Genomic DNA, 25822 nt, shown 5'->3' with positions numbered 1-25822 from the left:
TTTCTCTAAATAGTTCTTGCCCTCCTTTTTCCACTTTCTTCTCACATTTACAATCATTTTAAACCTCATAAATTTCTTTCTACATTTCTTAATTTCATATAAATGCAAATATACACCTATGCCAAATCTTTTATGTGTTGATACATTTTTTCCATGCTCCAACTCCTAAGTCAGTCTTCCTGCCCAGACCCATAGAGTTCCTTCAATCAGGATCATCCTCTGACCATGTACCTCCAAACTAATGTCACTCTCCCCCTGTTGGGCAAAAGTCCCAGTCCTGGTTATTCCAAGCCAACAGCACTTCCCTAGTAAATGTTGCTAAGCATCAGTCATCCCCTAATTTCTTCTTTCCTGCCTTTTTTGGGGGCTCCCCAAACAATTTCAGACAACATAGCAAGTTGTGATAAATATTGGAAAAACGAGGAAAGACTCAAATTAGTGTTTCCACTGAAGGAAAGGCTATAGCTTGAGCTCACCCAATTATCAGCTCTGATTGCCCTGCTATGTATCCAGTCACACAAGACTAATTCCAAAACAGATACCTCTTTCACAGCTCGTAGGGGAAATTAGAGCAGGCAGTGACAGTTTTGACAGCATGTAGAGGACAGGAGCATTGGAAGAAGTTTGAAGGAGCAAAGATTAAAATGGGGGATGAGAAGAGAATGAAATTCAGTGTTGAAGACAACTGGGATAATTGCAATATGGGATGTAGGTCGATAGGATGCAAATCCATAAAGAAAAATATAAATAACTTTTTCCCCCTCTCTTCACCTCTATTCTCACATTGTGCCACGACTGTAGTACACAATTGCTAGCTCCTCCTCATGCTGTAAAATCAGACATAGCTTCTGTGAGCAATCCTATAATTTCATAGAATCATAGAAATGTTGTTTGGAAGGGACCTCTTGAGGTCATCCTGTCCAACCTCCCACTCAAAACAGGACTGCCATCAACACCAGATCACGGCAGCCAAGGCTGTGTCTGGGTCTCAAAAACCTCCAGGGACAGGGATTCCCCAGCCTCCCTGGGTAACCTGCTCCAGTGCTGCATCACATTCCTAATGGAAAAATTTTTCCTGATGCTTAACCTCATCTTCCTATGCCTTAACCGGTAGCCATTGCCCCGTGTTATACAGTGTGCCACTACTGAAAAGAGCTTACATTTACTGTCCTTTGCAACTGCCTTTCAAGTAGTTGTAGGCTGCTATTACATTGCCTTTCACCTCCTCCCTACCGGACTAAACAAACTCAGCTCCCTCAAGCTCTCCTCATCGGTCTTGTGCGCTCTAGGCCCCAGCCATCTTGGTTGCCCTCTGCTGGGCCACCATCACTTCCCTTCACCTCCTGGACATGCTCACTTTGGCATGCAGTTTGCCTTATTTATGATGAGAGCGTACTGTTGGCTCATACCCACCTTGCGGTCCAATGAAACTCCCAAGTCCTTTTCAGCAGGGTTGTGGCCCAGCCAGTCACTCCCTGACCTGTGCAAGTGCTTCCGGTGAACCCATCCGGGTGCCGAACCCTGCACTTCTCCTGGCTTAGCTTCAGGGGGCTCCTGCTGGCCCAGTCCTCCACCATTTGGCATATAGGTACTCTTCCTCACTGAGTGTCATCTGCACATTTTGCACATGTGCATGTCTTCCAGATTGCTGATGGAGACCATGAGCAATATGGGCTCCAATATCAGCCCCTTATGGTAACATGCTCATTACCAGCCACCAGCCAGATGTTGAGCTGCCCATCTCCACCTTTGATCTCAGCAATCGGTTAGACTTCCTTGGCTTCCAAATGAGAATGTTGTGGGACACAGTATCAAAAGCCTTACTAAAGTCAAGGGATGTTAAGTCCACTGTTCTCTCTTTGTCTGCACAGTTAGTCATTTCAATATAAAAGGCAATCAGGTTCATTAAGGATTAGTTGCCCTTGGTAAATCCGTATGTTGAGCCATCCTGATTATTTTCCTGTCCTTTGCATAAGGAAGTACATTCAAAGAAGATGCGCTTGGAGCTTTCTAGAGACTGAGGTGAGGCTGACCAGCTTATAGTACTTTGGCCTCCCTCTTTGTCTTTCCTAAGGATGGGTGTAACATTAGCCCTCTCTCAGTTGTTTGGAACCTTCCTTAACCATCATGACTGTCCATAGATGATAGACAGCAGCCTCACATTGGTCATCAGCCTTTGGGTCAATGTGATCTGATCTTGATTTGAATTCATAAGGCCCATTCTGATATTCCCCATTTGCTCCCATACATCCAGACTACACCTAATGTTTTAATAAATGAGTACAATTTAACAGATAAACATAATGTAGTACCATTTAAAATAAAAAATAACATTTGCTCTGAGAAATATACTGATTTTGAGTTCCATGTTATTCCATAAGGTAGCAGAAGTACAAGCCACCTACATCACAGTGCCAGAACTTTCTCAAGTAGGATGGAAAGAACTGCATCAGAATTCATCTAGGTAGCTACAAGAATCTTTTTCAGGTAAACTTTTTTTTTGTTAGCTCTTTTTTTTGTAGAAAAGCCCTATTGCATTTTCATGCCCATGGGACCTGCATAAAAGTAGATAAACTTTTACCAGGCTGGCTTCTTTCACTTTGGGTCAGTAATGTAAACTGCGTAAATGTATACATTGATGTAAGTATAAGAAAATTTTACTGAGATAGGTTTGCTGACAGCCATTGTTGTTAAGAGTCCAACCCTGCAAGTGTTTTTGGCTTTTCTCTTGAAATTGGAATGAAGGGAAACAACTAGACACATGTGTAGTTATGATGTATTGTAAATGCACAAATTTTAATTTAGAATTAATGGAGATAATTTTCAGTCATTATGTGCAAAGACAGATTAAATATCAGTAACCTTCTACTTCATTACCAGTTTCCTGAGCTTTTTCATTTCAATCTACCCCACGCTTTGGCCTTTTCACCCACCCTCTGTTTAAGAAACAGGTATTTTAATCTTAAATCTTAAAGATTTAAGATTAAGATCTTTCTTATATGAAACAGAAAAGAATTATGCACTGTAATATGTATACCACTATTGCCAACTGTAATTTAATCCATAACCACAGATATTTGTAAAATGTCATTTAAAAATAATTATAAGTTATGCTTAATAGAACACTTCCTACTATGCTACAATTCCTCACCTCCTCAACTAGGGCACAGCAGTGGTGTCTAGAAGCATGTTGTGGACCAGATCGCTGTACCTTGTTTCTCAGGTTGTTGAGCTGATCTAGCTCAAGTCAGTGATCTGGTTTACAGGGTAGCCCACAGGCTTGGCATAATGGTATTCAAACACCCAGAGAGAAACTTTCTGAATGTGCTTGTCCACTGAAACCAGTGTCACAGACTAAAGCCTTATATTTTACATTACTCTGCAGCACTTGTGATCAGGTTCAACTGCTGACTAAATTTATAGTAATCTTAATTGCCAATACAGAAAATAATCACCATTTTTCTGGAAGTGAAGTAAATCTGTCAACATTCATGTAAGAAAGGTGTAAAATCAGACCATCTCAACCTTTATTAAGTTTTACTAACTTTTATTAATTTTGTAGAATTTGGTTAACCTAACAACTCTATGATTTTTGAGACTGTCCAGACATAGAGAAGACAACAGATCCCAAGGCTTTAACAAACTATGACCGAAGGCTTGACTTCTTAAGATACCTTTTGTTTGTATCCTCTTTAGGGTAGGAATTTTTATTGACTGACATAGAAGATATTTGAATTTAGGGCACCATATGAACAACAAGAATAAAACTGCATGCATGCATCCTTGTGGCTCCAAATCTTTTACATGAACTCTTAACAGTCCTACTGACAACTATGGTACAACCAGAAGTTATTTTAAATTTATTTTAGAGTGAGACAAGTCATGACTCGCTATAGAGGGAAACTAGTTCTTTTTTCCATTTATTAAAAGTTTTCTTTTTTTTAGTATTTTGAGCAAGGAGTAATGGTTGCTGCAGTGGCTTTTGGAGGATGTGGAAGAATTTATAGCAGTACTAAGATGAAAAACAGACACTTCTAAATGATTTTAAGAGCTTGAGTCTTATTCTGGAAAGTAGCTTAGTCATTTAAGAAATTTCTGTGCTGTTATTCTCCAGACCCCCAAAGTTTTTTAAGCACCAGTCCCCCTTCAGGCACTTAACTCACATTAAAATCACTCAGAGTTTGACACCTGCTTTCCCTGGAGAATGCAGGATAAATCACTTTTAAAAATTTTACTGGAATGTCAAGTTTTAAGAATGAAACTACCAATATATGAATATGCATTTTCCTGTATTAAAAATTCTTTAGAGTAAAATCTGAAATAAAATTTAGAAATATTACATTTATCTGGTTGGATGCTTCAAGAGCTTCTCTGAGCCTGCACCTACAAAAGCTAATTCTCTCTGAACAGGGTTCCAAGGGAATAATCAAATTAATTTTTCTGGACACAGTATGTCCACAATAACTGCCCCAACCATCTTTCTCTCCCCAGCAACTAACTTCTTCCTTGTTTCTGCCAGTTAAATGATTCCTCTGAACAGCCTCTCACTCAGTTCTGTGAAATGATACACCTTAAAAAAATTAATGCCACGTTAGAGGCCAGTCAAGCCAATGGTTAAATTAACAGACCACAGAGATGATAACCCCCAATGAAATGGAGGTGATAAGAGATCATCTTTTATTCAACTTGCGTCTCACAAAGCCAGATCAGTTTCTGTGATCATGCCTCTGCTTAATACAGGATTACCCAGGACTATTTTCATTTAAAACAGTCTTTATAGTAAGTAAGCATAATGCACATAATGAAATTGGTATATCCTACTTATAGCACTGGTTTACGTCATTTATATAGTTATTTTATACTTTCTAATAGTATTAACAACAATGATTTTTTGCATTTATATAGTGTTTTCCATTCACTTCATCCAACAATACAAACATGGTATCACTAGCTCTATGTTACAGAAGTGGAAACTGTACTACAGGGCATTAGCCACTACAGAATATTAAGATAGAATTACAATTATAATTAAACAGCTAACTTTCATTCCAATCACCAAATAACCTTTATTTTTACATTTACATTTTAAAAAATATGTGTATGACCAGTTGTTTTTTAGACCAATGTGCTAAACCACTGCCAGAACATTTTATTCCTAAAGCACAGAATATTTACACTTCCCTAATGTTTTAAAGGGATCTACCAGTGTTATCTAAAAAAAAAAAGAATGATGATACCTTTTTGACAATATATCCAATATGCAGGCAAGGTGGATTTTTTTTCTTGCTTGCCTAGTTTATTTCACCACAGAATCTTCAAAAGTACCAACTCTGCTGAAGACTCAGTAGCAACAGAACATTCTACAATGGAGAGTTGTAGCTGAAAACGATTTAGAAAAATACATTTCTTTTTCATTTTCCTGGAACTTGCCTGAGAGTCCTCACAGGAGAGCAGAACCTCCCTAGTGAGTTGAGGCTTGAATATGAGAACTGTTGCTTCAGCCATACCCACCTATTAGCCTTGTATTAGCATCTCAGAGTTCTCTGTGTGAATCACACCTAAATGCACAGAGATCCATAAAATAAAACATAATGTTTTACTTCAGGAGAAAATGCCATTTTAAGTTAGTTACGATTCTTAACCTTTCACATCTCTTTTTAAAAACATGTCCATGCTTTCAAGAAATGCTCAGAAAAATTGAAAGAATACAGTGTTCCAAAAAATACCGATTTTGTTTGCTTTTGTATCTTTGTTTACAAAAGTTTTGACAATATTTTTAAGTCGCTGTTCAGCTTATGATGGTAGCATTAATAGTCTACTAGATAAACTGCTGTATCTGTTGCTCAGAATGGCACTACAGTTCTTAAGACAGATGTCTACGATGGTACCACAGTGAAGATAAGTAGTTTTGACATACAGAAAATAATGGAGGACATCTTATTTTGTCGCTTCATTTCCTGTTATAATAATGATATGACATCCTTACAAACCACTACGTTTTATCTACGGCCCGAATATAAGGAAAGTATGCTATATAAGTGCAGTAGAAATGGTTCAAAACTGAGATAGAAAATATAACTTTGAAGGTCAATATATTAAAGAAATAACAAGCATAATGAGATCAGAAAAGGAAATATACAGCAATTTAATTAGGAAGCGAATAATATCCACCCATTCCATGTCAAAGAAGATACTTCTATAGTTGTTTTATACCTTATAGGTAGTGGCAAATAAAGTGAGACAATCTCACTTGTAGCCTGTGTATGAGAAATGAACCAACACTAAAACTCCCAAGTTAGAGGGTGGTAGATTTTTTTTTTACTGATCTTTACCACTGACTACAGCACTGATTTTAATCCTGTTATGATTCAGTACAATAGCACTTAAGAGACTGTAGCATATTTTACACATAACCATAAAGTTTCACTAAGTCCTTTAAAAGTCCAATAAGCTTGAATTTCAGATAGAGTGGACAGTCAGTAAACTAACTGTTCATATCAATCTTTTTATCATGTCTGACTCGTGAAGCAGAAACACATTCCTGCTACTAGAAATGGAAAAGGAATTCAGTAGATCATCATTATATAAAACAATTGAAAACATGAATTATTGAAGAGAAAAAAAGTGAGTGCTTTAGAAAGTAGAGGTCTGATTAAATATAAAGGATGTTGTTAGATGTAGAACTATAAATCATAGCAAAAGAAAAAAGTACAAGAACATACCAGTACAAGTCACACATAATCCAGTTGTAGAATGCATTTACATTAATCACAAACTTATTTACAATTACAAACAACAGGGCAGTTATGGCAAAAGCAATGCATCAGTTTCAATATATATTCCGAAATCCTATTGCAGAGAAAAATTAACAATCAATAGCTTTTTGTTGAATGCACTTTGTAAGTTATGGAAAGATTTCATAATTTAATTTTATTAAAATTACTGTTAATGCAATAAAAAAGAGAATAATCTAAAGCTGTATAATTATGCAGGCTGAAACTTATCACCTATTAGGTACATTGTTTTTCCAGTTTATAGAAAGATTTTCCTTCAGGCAACTACCTGGGGACTTCCATTTTGGATATAGTTTGTTAATGAGGAAATAATACTTCCAGTTTGGAAGAAAAAAATGGTAATTTTATTTGCTGTCCAATGCAACGTCCTCTACAATTAAGCATAATAAAAATACTTGCTTTTTTATCCTATATATGCCAGACATATTTGTGTGTTATTTAAGCTTTCCCTGTGCTCAGTCACATGTAATTCAAAGATCTGTTCCTGAAATGGGTGTGGTATAAATACCAAAATAAACTTTAGTGTAAAGTAAAATACAAGTCACATCCATTTAGAACTTTTACTACAATACAGACTACTGCATGAATTTTATAATGTGCATACAAGCAAAGCTAACAGTTCCTTGTGAGCACATGGTTCTCTTACAGAGAATAGGTGTGTTAAAAAGATGTTTCCCTGAACACATCAAAATCTCTATTGCAAGAGCACAGTCTTTGCTGTACAGTTTGTGTGCTTGTTCGGTATATTAGAGCACTGAGTTCAGTCCTGCAAACTACATTCATCACAAACCAGCCATACAAAAGAGAAATATCTTAACACATAAAGCTATTCCTCTCCTCTTATGCAGGTAGTTTAAAATCTGAGAAAGACTGTGTTTAATACTTCATGTGCTTGATACTCCAGGTACATGGACAGACATAGCTAAAGCCTCGGCTTCTGCTCCACCAGCCTGATGCAGAGCTCTACTGATGAGTTGACTGAGATGAAAAGCATTTCACACCCACTAAGACCACAATTTCATGTAACCTCCTACTTCGAGTAAAGAGCAAAGGCTCAGTCTATCTCAGAAGCAGACTAAAAATCACAAGCTTGATTCCCACGAGCACTATATAATTACTGAATGCAAAAGGGGGCAGATCTTAAACATATTCCCTTGCCTGCCTTGATTTGCAGCTGGAGGAGGAAACAGCAGCAACAGAGTGATTACTTTCCCAGTTGGATAGCACAGGAGCAAGAGAGGAGGGATTTAGCACAGTCAGTGCTCTTCCCACTTCCTCCTCTTCTCCAGTGTACCTGTACTGGCAGATTAAATGAAGCATACACCCAGAGATAGGCACTGAGGACTTTCTTCATTTTGTAGTGTTAGGGGATAGCACTACTCTGATTTGAGCTTTGTTTCCCAAGCAGCTCCTGAGTAATACAACTACACATCATCCATTTATCTGGAAAAATCACACAGTGAAAGTCTAGCCTATTCTGAAAAAGGTCTGAACGATAAAGGTACTTCTCTAATTTATTTTCCACCTTATCAGTTGAAATAGTGATCTGCTCACTTCAAGCAGAGGAACGTGGGCAGCATCCATGCTATTTATTAATGGTACACTTGTATGAAACATAGTGAATTCAGTTTGCAGTGATTTAGGAGCACTTCATTCCTATGAGATTTGCACAACATTGAACCCTCTTAATTTTATTGAGTTCTATAAACAAGAAAACCTACAAGTTAAAAGCAAAGCTCATTCAACAGTAGTGAGTTTTACTCGGTTCTCAGTGAAAAATCATGGAATTATACTAACTTAACAAATATCCTGATGAAAAATGCTAGAAAAAAAGTGCTTAATTAAACTCCAAGTCAGATGCGTTTTGCCTGATTTCAAGTTTTCACCAGTCTCTTGAATAAGTTGCCAGAAAATTCAAGAACAACATTCAAAAGCTGAAAAGCTGAAAAGTAATTAGGTTGAGTGGTCTTCACAGAAAAGATACTGCACTTGAATTTTCTTTTAGATAAGCAGCATGTTGTAATACACAGAAAGAAGTTTCTCTTCCAACCTCAGCAAATAAACCAAAAAAATGGCCTGCATATACTAAGTTTGCAACACTACATTAAACTGTGCTTCAGTACTAAGGCTAACCTGTGTACACCTGCTACAAGAAGTTTGCCACATTATCCCCTAAGATCAGAAATCCATTTCTTAAAAATAATCATATGCTAACTTGCTATGAGGTTGAAGTTTAATAGGAATTAACCTTTCTTTCCCTTCCCTCTTTGCACTCAACATCATAGCATGAGCTTTTAAGTGATCTGATTCTCTATGGCCCCACCTGATTCATGCACTGTCCCCTCTCCACTCACTGTCAAATTATTGCTGTCGCCACCAGATAAGCATATGTAAAGGTATAGAAAATAAATATAGCCATGCTCCTCAGTGCCAGTGTAAATATTACAACTCAATTATTTCCTAGTAAAATCCCACTGACTGGAAGGGATTTGTAACTATTTATACTTGGGTTGACTAACCATTTGTCTTCTGCGTTAGCCTGATCAATGCCCACTAAAACAATTGGAGAGATGCTGCAGGAGATAAGGGTTTGGGAGGATTCTTTTCAAAGAGCTCAGTGGGCTTTGCATTTGGTATAGTTGGAAATAATTCCTCCTGACTTTCCTCTCAGAATATGAATGCAGTTTTTATAAACAGGAGTGTAGGAGGGGGGTTGGGGAGGGTCTCTCTCGTGAATCTAAGCATTAAGATATTTCATTTCTGATGAAAACGTTTTTCTGAAAATGTCTCTTTTTCCATTTTTTGATAAATTACATAAAACATTCCATAGTAATATTTCACCTAATTCTAATTTGCAAAGACTGAGGTTTTGGACAAAGCTGGATAATATATTTATTCGGAATCGAGTATTATAATTCTTTGGCTTCTCTATACTGCTCAGATGATAACTAAAGCTTGCTACTCATTGTCTTAATTAGTTTCATAATTTCTAATGAGGGTTTGGATTACTCAAACCCCTCACATCCAAAATATTTCCATTATTGAAGTTCTCTAAAAAGACCAAAAAAAAGCTCCTAGGTATTCCACTGAACCAATATTTTTGATAGGGCTAACCTTCAAATAACTGTGTTTTAAGTAGATACTTCTCTCTGAACATCCCCTTATTCCTTAAGACTCTCCTATAAGCTTTAACAGTTTCTTCAAACTTTATCAAGCAAGATAGAGAGTAAAAGTAAGAACACTTTGACAATAAGCTATAAAACAGTCTCTTTGCAAGAAGCTCTCAACAGGAATTTCAGTTGATTGATTTCAAATAGTAAGAAAGAAAATGGATGGAAGGCTCACACCAATAGATTTCAGTTAATTGCTCTCAAAGCCTCTTAAAAATATTTCTTAACTCTTTTTATTTTTTTTAGTAAAGTAATAGATCCATCCACTGTTGTTGGAATGAATAATAGAGTTCATTTCCTTCTTGGAAACAGCTTTAAAAATAAAATTACATTCTCCTGTATAATATTTTTCAATTATTGGAGAGCTTAATTAACAGGTACCTACTCTTAATTTTGCCAGACACAGACTACAATTTAAAAATATAATGCATTGAACCTAGTTATAGTGTGGAAGTCTCTAACATATTAGAAATTACATATTTTTTAATTAGAAAGTTAGGAACCGGTATTAGTCATTTTTTCAATAAATGATTTTTACACAAATAAATTATAGATGCAAATTATCTTAACAAATTATATTTCCAGTAAAAAGTTTCTTAATTACTTGCTTTTGGTGAATCAAAAATATTAACAGTTTGAATAGTAAAATGTAATTTGGCATGTCAGTGGATTACTTATTATTTAAATGAAGGATAGAGGGGAAAGTAGCATTCATTACTGTGGGTAAGTGAGTGTGAATATTGCCAATTTAATTTCCCATCTGTAACGCTCAAAATTAAAGGCCTTTATTGAAGGATATTAACTTGAGATATAAAAAAAGTTTTTAAATGTTATTTATCAAAATTGTCATTTGTTACTTGCGCCTCTCACGCTTGCAGAAAATATCCTGGTGATATTAATAACTTTATTTACGGGCTTAGCTTATTTTGTCTTGATAGTCCTCCAGCTGGAACCGCTAGGACGTTTTTCTGCTGTCTTCACTGAAAATTGGATTGCTCATCCCATTTCTGAGCTACAAGTGAACCTTATTTGAATTGCACTATTTGCCCATAGCCTGTATAATATATCAATTTTAGTTATACTCTGATAATATGAAATTCATTGGCTGAAAATTCTCTCACATTTGTCAAGTGAATCACTTTCATAAGAAGTGCTTTCCTGGAGAGACAAATGTGAAAGATCTCAGTCAGGCAATTGTTTACACAGTAAAATGCAATTTTTTTCAAGTTACGTATTTTAGAAAAATGGTGGAATGCTTTGATACTCTCTCATCACTCCAGCTAGTGTCCAGATAGTTGTCTAATCTTCTCTCCCCTCTCATTCAGTGTTTGAAAGAGAGAAAGAAAGAAAGAGTAAATGATTAAAAACTCATTTTCATTTTTTCTAAAAAACATAAGCTGATTTTCTGCTTGATATCTCCAGGGTTCAAATGCCTTCAGGCATGCTAGCCAGACTGTGACGGTCCAAGGCAGCAATGCACAAAGAGAAGAAACTCAGAAGCCATTCTCAATGGTCCCTTTCTCAGGTCAGCATTCATCAAAGCTCTGCCACGCTACTGCCTCTCTAACTCATGGACAGAGCTTTACAGAGGCATGAATATTAGTCTCGGGAATTATTGCCTCTTTTAAAGCAGTGTGACCACATGCTGCTCCCATCAACATGGTCCAGTGCAATCAGGACATATTGAACTTGTAGTTGAAAAGGTATAAAGATGGCGTTAGACAGGCAGGAAGCTATCAGTGCCTAGCAGCTATCATTTGAAGCATATCAGGATTAACGGGGAACACCCAGGAGATGCTATCTTCACATTTTTGTCAGATTTGGGAGATGTGGGTCTTTATGTTTTTTTTTTTTAAGTGAGTCCTTGAAAGAAAGAAATGTTCATGTATTCAGTATCAGTAGGTTGCTCATGAACAATACAGCAGATTCCTTTACACATAAAAAGTTGGCCTTGAATACTTTCCCCAAAATCTATGTAATCTTCGTTCTTTTAGGAAGCATTGAATATTGTAATGTTCTGTAAGCAAGAAAACAGCTCATATTTCAGGGAATCAGGATTTTGACTGCCACTGATCATTTAAGCAATGAAATAATCTGGTTTCAATCTTATTCATGACAGATAGCTAATATTCATTTAATGCTGAAGTGAAAACCACCAGCTATAGCTCAATACTTTTTTATTTCTCTGACTGTGATACAATCCTGGGTGAGAAATCATAATCCACTTACTGTTTTAATTACTGAAATAATTGCTGACAGTAAATGCTGTCATAAATACAAAAAAGTTGTGAAGGCTGCTTCAGTTGAAATCAGCAAGAAAAGATAAACACGCTACATCCTTCACATCCTAAGTGAAGCTGATGTTCTTAGTTTATAGTCTTACATCACTCTGCTGGTAACAACAGTATTCCTGCCTTGTTTTCTTGTATCCATGCTACCTTTTCTACAGCTTGCTGCTTTCTTAATAGGTTAACAGTGGTGACAAGTCCTCTTAACTTTTACGTAAGTAAATCATACAATAGATATGTTTTAGAAGCTATGCAGCTATATAGCATGATACAAGTTTCGATCTTTCCTATAGGAAATACTAAATCAAAGAGGAATGATGGTAATTTAAACACTTTTAACTGCATCATTTATTTATTCTCATCACAATTACTTCAGTAATACTCTATGGACATTTTATCAGCCTTGACACTAGGTAGAAAACTGGTAGTATAGCTTGTCCATACGATTTCTCTGCTTGTCTAACCGTACTTCTTGGCAAAGTATTTACCACAGTTAATCTTGGCTTATAAAGTCAACTCCTTCTGTGTCATGCAGGGTGAAAAGATTTCTCCAGATACCTTCAGATTTTTCTGTGTAGTGTAGGGAATTCTAAGCTATATATATATATGCATATATTTAAGTTATTCTAATTTATAGTTAAACAAATCAGGTAACACCTACTGAATCCCCTGTGTTAAAAGCTGCTAGTCCTGCCTCCTTGGAACCACATCAATGGTCAGCAACGATTTCTTATTCCTGGGTTTCTACATAGGAATCAAAGTCCAGAGGGAGCACCCAAAACAATTCTTCTCACTGTAATGCCAACAGCTTCACATGAGTTGGCACAAAGGACCATAGCAGTTGTTACTGTTGTGTCACAGGACTACCAGGAGTATAATGTCTTCCGTTTTGTCCAGATTACCATCAGGACTAATTAGAAAACATTCTAGAGGCTTTACAAATTTTATTTAATAATATGCTGCTCGTCTGAGAGTGAAAGAAAATGTTGTATTGTCCGTTGGAGTGCAGCTTTTCAAAGGTCTGAATTTGAATAAAAAAGTTCCAGGCTTGAATCTCTCTAACTGGAATTCATTCTTAGGTACTTAGCCGTCTGTGGAACATATCCATGCAAACAGGTAGAAACCTTAAATGTTCTTAGAAAATTACAACTTCTACAATCGCATTTCAATTATCATTGAAATATATGTTCTCTGACTTTACTGTATTGATTATCTCGGGTTACTCCCATGCAATCCTCATAAAATAACTTGGAGAGGTTAGTGTCAGCTGTTCACTTTTCCAGATTTTTTATCGCAAGCCTAGAAGGTCTATCGTTCATCTTTATTTGGTCTTTGGTAGATTGCCCTTGTTCTTGCTACTTTTTTGACAGTTCTTTCCCAAATTCAGGGCATCTCAAAGATGGGCAAAATAACCCAATATTGGAATGACTGCCCTCAAATCTAGGGAAAACTACATCTACCAAGTGCTAGCAGTTTCTAACCTTTCTTGGAAAAATCAAATTTCACATATATCAGCATGCATTATGCAAGTGCAAGCACTGTATTTCCAAGAGTATCAAAGGAATAATGGAGCTTTAACTCACTGTATAATTGAACTGGGCCACTTACATTTGAACTGGGACTCAGGACTCTTGCATTCTATTCAAGGCTGTAACAAAAATCCCCCAAAGTACAACCATCACTACTACTCAGTAAGGCATTTGCCAAGAGGAAAACCCAGAGAGGTGAGGCAATCAGAACCACAAAAAAGTTTCTAATATGAATCCAGTACTAACTAGTGTTGGTAGGAATTACCTAATTATAAAGTATATTCATCTGCAGTGAGGCAGCTGTTTTTCAAGTTGGCATCTTCTACTTCATTTTATATAATTATTCTCCAAAAAAGTATGATAGAGTACAGCTAGCCTCTGATTTATGCAGCAAATCAATGACAACCATCTGAAATACAAGCACTGTAATGAATAGCTTAAAGAATTTTAAACTATCAGGGAAATCAACACTGCTTATTTTATGTTATGATCTTAATATTGGGATTTTAAAGGCCTTTCCTATAGCTCCTTCATTTTTGGTGATTTCCTCTACTACTAGAATAAAAATGTTATAATTCTAGAAGGTTTTAATATTTGCTGTTATTTACTTTAAGCTAACATCATTTATACTTAACAGAGAAACTCTTAAAATCATAGTATTTTTTTCTCTCTTTTCAATTAAGGGTAAATTTACAGAGCAGTCTCTGAGGAAACCCCAGTCTGCTGATGACTTTACATTAATCTCCCACACAGCTTTTAGTATGTCTGTGTAGGCCGCATCCTGCCCCAATTTAATTAAGTGGGATTTTGCCAATGTCTCTATGTGTAGAAGGATCAGGCATGGCAAATATATTCTACTTCAAGAAGTTTTAGCATCAAATACGAAGATGACAAAATCATAGCTATTGCCAAGTTTATATCAATTAATCTGTGAATCTAAAAGCACAGTTACACATTTGCATTTGATTTGCTACTGATTCACACATATATGGTAAGTGAAGCACCTCAAAGACTCATTTGGGGCTAAGGGGTTTTTTTTATACATTTTACTTCTGCAATTATAGAATCAAATTAGGCCTTTGATTGAGGAAAATCAAGTTTTACTATTGATTATTGAAGTCTCTCACGGTAGTTCTCTCTGTACATAAGGAAAAGAAATTACACCTGCATTTAAGAGTTACCCAAGAAAAAACTGACAGTGCTTCTTCCAGAATTGCGTTAAAGTTTCTATAATTTCATTGTCATAAAATGGCTCAGAAAACCACTGTGCCAAATATAGTGCAAGTTACTTGATATATTCTTCTGTTCAGTGTTCCCTCTCAATCATATCTGCACTCAGGGGTGATAATTCTAAAACGCGTTAAATTCAGGTCTTCCACTAAAGATGAGACAGTGATGATGAGACATAGTGACAAAAATGATAAGGTGGCTGAAGAAGAACTAACTTACACTCTGATAGACCAAGAAAGGCAAAATGTATGTGACTAATAGATGTTTTGTAGAGTGATAGAGGTTATAATAAATACCTGTCAGTATGAACAAGATGTAAATACCTGGAGGAGAAAGGACATAAGAACTCAGGCAGAGCAATAGAAGGAAACTAAGGAAGGAAATGCTGCAGAAAGGTTGCAATAAGAAAAAAACACAACCCCCTCAAACTTTTCCGACAAAGTTTAACACACCATAAAAGTTCTGTTGTCTGAGTATAAAAAAACCCACACTACAGAAAATAATTTGGCAAGGTTAGAAAAACAAAACTGATGAGCCAGCAGGTCTTTTTCTGCCTAAATTCCATATTTTTGTGATTTGAAGATAAAAGATCTTAGAGGTTTAAAGGTACGATATTGATGATATATGCACATTTATATACTATTTTTACGTTAACAAATATCATACAGCTTTTTCAATATCCCCAGGATGTTCATCCGTGCTCACACATCTCCATTCTTTGGAATATTTTTTGTCCTAATTTATTTTTATAGGGAAAGCTACAGAAGTTTATGCTCTAATTAGGGCATGAGGATTGATAATGATAGTGCAAGTGATTAACCTGTTATATTGTAGAATTAAGTATCTCCATTTTTGCATGTTCAGTGAAATTCAGATCATACATAACTATCACCATATATTTATTTTCATGATCCTTCCCATTAGGGATATGTAGACATGTCTAACATATTAGACCTGATAAGGCCACAGATTGTCATAATGAAAGCTTTTATTGTACAATCTGTGAGATTCTGCAACCACCCATGCCCACATTTCAAACTGTTGCTTTTAATCACCCTGTCACCTATAGCAGAAAAACACTAGATTTACTTTTGAATCAAAGAAAATTACTGTTGAGAAGAGATGTTGGAAGAGATAACAGAATGAAACCTTTACACAACCTTTATTTGGATTGCTCAGAAACTTATTTTGTTGAAACTAATAATAGTGAACCAGATCTTTCTCTAGCACATGGAGTGGATCAACTGGTAAGGCCCACATTTTTACTCTAGTACTCAGAAGTTCAAGCTACAAACTCATAAAATTGGTTTACAGTTGGGAAAGGGGTAAACCCACAATTACCCAAAAAAAAAAAATGTTTAAGGAAAGCAAAAATTATGGTGCATTTAATTGCCAAGAGATCTGAACTGTTTACTTCTCAGAGTGTTATTGTCTATCTTTCATCTAAAGTGAAAGGAAAAAGTCTAACTACACTGATTAAAAGAATCAGAAGAAAGCTTGGGCGCTTAGACTAGAAACAGAAGAAAGCCTGTTAATAAGTGAATGCATTTAAAAGCCTGTTTTTACAGAGTACATCTAACGTAAAACATGTATGTGAAAATCACTTTCAGTGCTTGCTCATTTCAAAATGTCATCTTGATTACTACTGTGAGGAAACCAACTTTCTCCTGTTCCCAGAAAGCATTTATTCCCCTGTATTCTAACCTGGCATATTAATAACTGTCTGTTGTGTGATTTTTTCTCTTAAAATTTGTTTATATGAACCTTAAGATCACCGTAATGAACTCAAATCTTACATTTTGCTTTTGAGCTTTCTACTTAAGACAAGACTGTATTTTTCAAATCAAAAAAAAACCAAAACAAAGAGAGAAAAATAAGTTCCATCTGTAAGAATATAAAATATCTTTTTCGCTAGATAAAATTTAATCTGAAACTGATGCAATTTGATGAAATTGCATTTTGACAAAACTATTGCATTATAAAATGTTCATTCTATACTAATAGTGTGTATTCCTACACAAGGCAGCAAGGCCTTATTAGTACTATCTGAAACATTCTATCTACATTTGGAAGTGATATTATATAGTAATTAAACAGCAACTCTTAGAGGCACTAAATGTTCAAATTCCAAAGGGACATTTGGGATCTTCATTAACTGCATTGATATCATTGGATAATAATTTGAAGTATCACTGGAAATATATTCAAAAAATATAAGGTAAATTTGTAATTCTAAATTTGTACTCACCCAATCTAGTTACATACATAACAGGAAAATATGAGGAAAAAAAGGACCATATTGTTTAACATTCATATTAAAAAGGAATATATTATCTGCTTCTTTCTAGATATACTTTATGTCAGCAGTAATTAAAATTTACAATCCAGTTGTGTAAAATATATTGCTGATTACTTCTGTGTAACATAGAGCAAATAAATAAAAACAAACACTATAGATAAATTCTGTTAATGCAAATATATGGAGAAATGAAGAATTGTATCATTCTATTATTGTGACATGCCTACTTAGCAGTATTTTATGTATATTTTTAATTAAAATTCTTGACAATACAAGAAATTGTGCTACATAAGCAATAGGAGACAAAAAGGAGTCCAGAGGTGGGCAAGTGAAGGGGACCTGAATAATACTCTGCCCTGGCTCGTCCCAGGCCCATCAAAGGAGAGCGACCAGCCCATTAAAGCTGGTCTCACACTCATCTCCGCACACAGGAAGCAGCACAGAGGTGGCAGCAGGTGGAGAACCAATAACCTCAGCAGAGGCGCACAGCACCAGCCCCTTCCAGCCTGCATCTCAGGGGAGCATCAGTCCAATGGGTGGGACGGGAAGGACTGGGAGGGACACCCATCCACCCACCATGGTGAGTCACTGGCAGACTGAGGGGGTCATTGCCTAGATGTATGGGACTCAATATGGGATGCAGAAGAAGAGCATTTTGAGATTGCCCAAAACCTATTTTGGGATGTTTACAGGAGGAGCCAAAGGTGGGGAAAGGGAGGCATCAAGGTGGTTTGGGGAGGAACAAGTGTAGGAAAATAGAGATAAGGGCATAAAAGGGGCCCATTGGGTGTAAATAGGTTGCTGGTCAGTGCGCTTGTCTGGCCATGCCCCGCACCTGATCACAACAGTCTGTCCTGTCTTCTCACTAAACTCCATTTCTAACTATTTTCCTGGGTGAGGGGGCTGTCCATTCTGCATGCATGCATGCATAAGTGTGTATGGAGGTCCGAGCACCAGCACCCAGCGTCAGACCAGAAGTCATGTCTTCTAGACCACTTCTCATTTCCTTGCAAGAAAACAGAAGAAGGCGGCTTCAACATCATGTGCATCCTGTGAAAAGGTGCCTTCTTAGCAAATGTTTCAGGATGAGATGACTTATCATAACCTTGAGAGGGACTGACCTGGCACCCAGGAGAAGAGCAGGAGGGTAAGCATATCACCAAAGAAAAGATAAGGCATCGGTCAGCTGTGCTCTGTGCTGAATTTGGTACTGAGGAGAGTGGTGTTGTCATGAGTAGAAGCACTTTCAGGATTTTAGAGGAGAGGTGATTGACAATGAAGATCCTCTTAGAAAAAAAAAGTTGTGAATCATTTTACTGAGGCAAGAAAGGCAAGGACTATGCTGACAACAACTTGATTTGCTAGTTCAAATCCTTTGCCTGAGCACTACCTGTCATATGCACTCATTTAGGGAAGGAACCCACGAGAAAAGATATGGCATGTAATCAGCATTAAGAGAGATTACATAACAGTGACTATGCATACAGCACAGGAGAAAGACTGGGTCATGTAAATGCTCAGAATTAATATGCTTCTACTTTGATTTTCTCTCCTAGAGATGCTGTGGCTGCTCAGATGCTGTGCACCATGCTGTACACAGCCACATGAGGCAGCTTTGAGCTGCTGGGTTCTGGGCTTTCCTCTAGCTGTTCACCGTTTCCTCCTAGGCCAAGACAGCTTGGATGGAATTGTCCTATAGGCTGGATTCACCCACAGCTGCTGGCTGGATCGCTCTCTTGAAGTAGTTCCCATGTTTCCCCCAGCTTTATGTCTCTATGACATTCAAGGAGGTTTCTTGTTTATATTTATAAGCTGTTGCTGAAGGGTTGATTGAAACACAAATCAAAAAGAGCCAAGATATCTTCAATAGTGAAGCTAATCTAAAGAGACAATTCCCAACAGGAAAAAATCCTTATAAGGAAAACAGTATATATTCCTCTAATTAGATTAGCTTTCTGATTTCTTTTGTCATCACTAAATTGACATTAATATGGCATAATGAAAGAGTACATATTAAGAGCTTACTTTGTTATGCATTTCTTTTTTATGTTGCATTTTTTCAACAGTAAACCAAACATTGTGTGTGGCCTTGGGTTTGGCTAATTGCCCACAGAAATATTTTAACAGAATAACTGTTTTTCTAGTTAACTAACTGCTCCAAAACAGACAATGCCTGAAAGGCATACCTCTTTTAAAAACTATTAACACCACATCTCCTCCACTCATGGTACAGAAAGTAAAGCCGATCTCAATTAATTCCCTGCCTTCCCGTACCTCATACTTCAGCCAAGCATAATTAGAAAGCAGCTTTCTACTTTTTGAGCTCTCCCTGCAAGGTGAGCCACTGCAGCTGTAGGCCTTGGCATCGATAATCATCTAAGCAGACAAGTGAACAGTGGGTGAATGAGCTTAGAGTCATTACAAAAAAAAGACATTAGACTAGGAAGAATTATCAGGAGAAATGATCTAAAGAGTTCACTCATCAAATGACCAAACATTCGCTTTATACCTATAATAAAATCAGCAATGAAGCAAGAAGTCGATCTCTCTTACTCTGTTTAACACACAATAGCACCAAATGATACGAATCCAAAAACAGGAAAACAAAAGTGAACAGATTCTAGTCACATAGGAAATTCCTTCTTTTTATGGAAGGCATACCAGCATGTAATAATAATTGAAAATTAAAATAATATTTTATCATAAAAATCCTACACAATCAGCTCTTCCTACAGGCCAGTGACTCACTTCCCTGTAGTATGCTGGAAAAAATGTGATTAAGGACTACAAACAATAGCAGGGAGGCAGCTTAGCTGAACAGGGAACTTCTGACTGCGCTCCAATGCGGAAAGCATATGTACAGGAGCTAGAAGCAGAGGTAAGTTTCCGAGGGGGAAGACAGAAGCATCACCTGGGTTTTTAGGGATGGAATTAGTAAAGTCAAAGCTCAGGTAGAGAGAAAAATAGCAATGGAGATAAAAGGCAACAAAAAGGGCTTTTACACAGTTATCAACAGCAAAAAGGAGACAAAGAAAAATGTGGGCCAGTTGCTGAATGGAACAGGCAATGAAGTGATAAAGGAAATGGAAAAAGCTGAAGCACTCAAACCCTTCTATGCTTTATTTTACCAGCAAGGTCTGCTCTCAGGCCTCCTGGGATGCCCTGTCTAGAAGCAAGGTTTTGGGGAGTAGAGGGTACTACTTTGCAGAATTAGGCAAATTGGACATGTCCAAGTTCATGGGACCATGTGAGATACATCTGAGGGTGCTGATGAATCTGGCCAATGTCATTATGAGGCCACGTTCTATTTATTATCCTCGAAAATCTGTGGTGATCAGGGAGGTACCCAGTGACCAGAAAAAGGCTAAAGTTATGACCATTTTTGAAGAGGGGAAGAAGAAGACCCAGGGAACTACAGGCTGCTCCAGCCTCATCTTAGTCCCTGGAAAGATTATTAAGTAAGTCCTCATGGAAGGTATTTTCAAGCACATGAAGGACAGGAAGGTGACTGGGAAGAGTCAGCATGAATTTACCAAGGGCAAATCATGTGTGATGAGTCTGATTCCCTTTCATGAAGAAATTCCTGGCTCTGTGAATGATAAGAGAGCAGCAGCAAGGCTTTTGGCACAGTCTTCCACTGAAGCCTCATAGCCAAGCTGGAAAGATACGGACTAGATGAATGGACTACAAGGTGGGCAGTAAACTGGTTGGACCATCAGGCTGAAAGATTAGAGGGCAGTGGTTCCATATCTGAGTGGCAGTGAGGTAAGAGAAGAATTTCTCAGGAGTCAGTACAGGGGCCAAGACTGATTAATAACTTCATCAACAATCATCTGGACAGTAAGATGTAATGCACCCTCAGCAAGCTTGCAGATGACACCAAAATGGTGGGAGCACTTGACTTGATGGTGGCTGCCATTCACAGGGCGTTGGCAAGCTGGAGGAATGGGGTTACAGGAACCACATGAAGTTCAGCAAAGGCAAATGCAAAGCTCTGCACCTAAAACAAAATAACCTCAGCTCAAACTGTTATCCGCTATTACCTGGCTTTTTAAAAGTTTTTCTCAAAGTTTATCTGCTAATTATACAACCCTGCAGCCAAAGAGGACTATAGCATGTTCTAAAAGTTTTCAAATAGTCACTTTTAATCATACGATATATTTTAAAATGCATATTTTAAACAAATAGTTAAGTGCAGATTTTTTCTTAAACTAGAAAATACACGCACACTACTCATCCACAATTTAGAGTAATGTCTGTTTCCAATCTGTGCAATATTAATATTGCAGATCTTACAATGCAAAGAAGTCATTTTTAGTAGATGCAATCCTCTACAGTCTACGAGTGAATCAGATCTAAATCCTCAACTTAATTCTAGACATAAGTTAAAGTAATCTCTTTCTTCGGGGGATGGAGGTGGAGGTAAGTGTGGGGTTTGAAGTCTTCCATACCTATTAAGAATGAATATAAGTGTTCTGGTATGGGACCTGCCACCTTCACAACTTCCTTATCTCTGTTTAGCATCCAGATAATGCAAATCTTGATCAACAGAATAATTTTTAAGTTGTTCTCCAAAATGAGTCCAAAACACATACAGCTACATGGGAATTGTTGATGTTGGACACAGAGAAGGCTCTTAAAAGCTAAAGCTTGGATTCCACAGAACATTAAGGCTTCTAACTTCTACTTATCACTACCCACAGATTTTTCCCATTGATGGATTGGAGCTTAAATGCTGACTCAGTTTTGTTTTCCATACTAATTAAATAAGCTTTTCTTTGTAACAGACACTGCAGTCAGATAGCATTCTAAGAGACTGAGTCAGTGTGATAGAAACCTAGATTCACTACGAGTTCAGGTGCATAGCAGTAGTTAGGCATTTAACTCCCACTAATAACAATTAAATTCCTTCTCAGATGAGGTCTGGGTAAAATTATCTTTGACATATTAAGTTTATTGTTTAAGGCTGAAGTAACCTTGAGGCACCAATTCTTTTTTCCAAGCTACACCAACAACTTTCTGGAGGGTAGCATCGTGGAGACACAAAATCAGGAGCCAAAAGCTCTTGAGTTCTGCTCACGGCTTTATCACCGCTTTCTTCTGTAGCCTTGGCCAGTTGCACCATGCCGTTGTAAACAAGCTTTCCTACATGTAAAATGAAGATAATAGTACTTGCTCACTAACTGATCTCCCAAAGGTAGCATGAAGATTAACTCATGTTTATGATGCTTTTAAAATAAAGAAATGTGCAATAAAAGTGCTAAGAATTACTGTGTTATTGTTCATTATTCTTATTGGCAGGTGAGTCAGAGAACACAGCAGCTGTTGAAAGCAGCCTAAACCCATGAGTAATTGCCTGAGAAGAGTTACAGCTTGGCAGCCCAAAGATCATCATTCTGAGCTTAAAAATAAATCAAATGTTCTCTTGTCTCTCTTTCAGCGCTATGTACACCATAGCTCCCTCTTATTTTCACTATGTATACTACCCTACCAAGTTACAAATAAACAAATCTTAAGAGCAGGTTTTTTCCCAGTATTTATTTTTATTACATGTTAGTCTGCTAAGGTCTAATCTCCTTGTTTCCATCATTTCTCTCTAACCCTCAGTTCCTTAAAACAATAATCAAAATTTAGAATTCTAGCTGTTGTTTTAGAAACATCTTCCTGGTATAATAAGCGAATAACAGCAAAACTGTGGCTCAGGATTCACACGCTTCCATGGTTTAACATTTGAAAAAGGTTTTCTTGCTATGAGTGCAGATGATAAAATCTAATCTTTGAGGTATTGCTCTGATAAGAGGAAGATAATGGGAAGCAAGAGATACTTAATGTCTCTTAACACATATGTAGTTTGAAAAATTAGTACTGCTAGTCATTATTGCCATAGTGTTGAACTTAAACTGATGATACCAATAACCATTTTCTAATACTTCCTCTCAAAAACAGAAAACAAGAAGTTTAATGGATGGTTCACAATCTGCAACAATTAAAAACTAAGTATAAAAGCACATCTTCAAAGGGCAGAAAGAAAAATTAGAGACAATTTTAAAACAAACTTAAGTTTATATCCAATGCAGAGAGCTTTGATTACTTCTTTTTAAGCAGTACAATGCCTATCTAATCCACAGATTTTTCCCGCATGAACTTAATTTAAGGAACAACTGCTAAACTGGGAAAAAAGGAACATTGCAAAAAAGATAAAATGGTACTTCAGAAATTAACTATCATGTAAGTCACTCTTACAGCTCCCAAGAGTTTCATGAATTCACCAATATATACACTAATATGTTCACTTCCGTTCTACATAAGCAATACAAAAGCAATTGAAAATAAATCTTATGTAGTACAATTATAATAATCTCTCACAAGTAATGTTTGAGCAAAGAATAGGATACGTAGTAAGAAGAGACACTATGTATGCTGCATTACAGATAACTAGGTGAAACTCAGAAATTTATTTTGTATATTTTGTACTAGAAGTCTTTCTAACCACATCTCTACTCCAAAATAACTTTCTTTTAAGTAAGTCTTTTAATGAAGTCTCCAACTGCATGATATACTCTTCCATTTCTGAAATTTACATCTAATTAACATGACATTTCCCATCATATTGTATCAAGTCATATGTATTAAGAGCACAGAGGAATTGCAACAAAACTGCTGAAAACTGTGGCAGTTCGCTCCTTTGTCACTGAAAATGACATCTTTAAAGGGAAAAGAAAGGCCTGCCTCAGCCTCTGACACCCTGAATGTACACTATTTGGAGTTGGGTATGTATATATGCCATAGCATTTCACAGTGTCCACCTAATGCTGGTCCAGCCAGCTAAGTGTCTATATCCCATCCTATCTTTTTCTGCTCCATCTCTTCCTCTGAGTGGAAAGAGATTGTTTCTGTAAGAAAGGTGATTGACAAGTCTTTCATCATACTTCAGCTTTACAGGTGGACAAATTAGTCCTATCACAACACATACACTTGACCAATTGTCTTTCTAAACCATATCCAAGTATCTGAAGGAAGAAATCAAATTTTTTGTACCATACTTAACTGTAGTAAATATTTGTATTATGAAAGCATTGAGTCAGAGGTAGAACTGTGGATACTGGACAAAACAAATATAGAGAAAAGTAAACCTACCTTGGAAAGATTTATGATAAAGGAGGTAACTTCAAACATTGTGATTGATTGTCCTACAACAGATGAGTTTCCATCTATAACAGCTCCCTCATCCCTTTAAAATCTACTTTGAGGTAAGTGGAAGTATTCTGCTGTCATTCCCTTCCTATCTCTGCATTCCTTCTTAAACCACATCACAACTGCTACCTATATCAAACTGCTAGTAAACTTAGTTCTAGGTATTCGAGGAAAACTGACAAATTTAATACATGTCGTCACATTCATAAGTCAAATATTGCTATTCCAACTAAAAAGAATACTGGTACATTTAAAATTATATATACAGGATAACCACATTTATTTTTAAAAAATTAAAAGGAAGAACTCAAATATGGAAAGCAACTGCCTACATGTTTCTAATCTTCCAAATAGAAGGCCTGGCAATTTGTTACATTTCATAAATATAACTGTTACTATCAGCAGGAGGCTCAAACTATCACTTGCAAGCACTTGTTTTCATAGCTCCTGATAGCAATTTTGCACGTGAAACACTAAAGACTTATAAATCCTTCATCTTAACAATTATTTTACTACCTTCTCAGATTAATATGGATGCAAAACTCAGATTCAGGGTCGAAACCATCCTCAAAGTTTGGAAAGAAATTAGAAAGCAAAAAGGAAAGACTTAGAGAAACGTTAGGCATGCCACTGAACATTTACTTTCTAGTTTTCTTGCATTTATTCTGTTTCTTTCTCTCTTCTCTTTTCCTTACATCTGCTTAAAACTGCGTAGTTCACCCCTGTACAAAGCCAGTGTGAAAAAGAGATACAATCCTGAAATTTCATACAAGATAAAAAGACAGAGAAAAAGAAAGGGTGGGTGGGTGTGTATGTGTGCGCTTAGGAATGTAATTTAATTTTTTTTTTAAGTCCACTGCCACTGTTTCGAGTCTGGCACAATCCTGATACTTAAATCATAATGTAAGATGCCTTATACTGCCATTTTGGGGATGTTTTAGCATTTGTCCTCCAAAAACATATATTTGCAATTTAAGATATTTTCAGTGGTGAAATCTTCTTTCTTAGAATCAGCTTTTAGGACCCAAAAGCTCATCTACCTCCACCTCTCCACTGAAGACAGGAATCCTCCTATCTTCCAACCACACTTCAGTTTTCTTATCTCAGTTGCATATTTCCAAAAATTTAATGATTTGAGGAGGTAAGCTGTATTTCCACAGCCATAATAGGTGCCCAAAATATGTGTACCTTCACACAGACAAGAAGCCTGGGTAACAAGGGTGGCTTTCTCCAGCTGTTTGGCTGACATCATGATCATTTAAATAGCTGCTCACTATTAAATCGCTGCTCGCTATACGCATAGCTGCTCGAGAGCGCT

At 36.7% G+C, this 25822-nt stretch overlaps 1 protein-coding gene across 1 annotated transcript in view; it reads right to left on the bottom strand.

The window, feature by feature from the left end:
• Positions 1 to 5533: 5533 nt before the first annotated feature.
• LOC138064333 (3',5'-cyclic-AMP phosphodiesterase 4D-like) overlaps positions 5534 to 25822 on the bottom strand; it is a 182368-nt gene continuing 162079 nt past the window's right edge. Inside the window, exon 4 of the mRNA XM_068926377.1 lies at positions 5534 to 5558. Coding sequence (XP_068782478.1) covers positions 5534 to 5558 — 25 coding nt within the window. The remainder of the gene's footprint in view (positions 5559 to 25822) is intronic.

The sequence above is a fragment of the Struthio camelus genome, chromosome W, assembly GCF_040807025.1.
Source record: "Struthio camelus isolate bStrCam1 chromosome W, bStrCam1.hap1, whole genome shotgun sequence".
Classification (NCBI taxonomy): Eukaryota; Metazoa; Chordata; class Aves; order Struthioniformes; family Struthionidae; genus Struthio; species Struthio camelus.
Note: the sequence above shows the minus strand (reverse complement) of the source record. Positions and strands in the feature narration are given on the sequence as shown.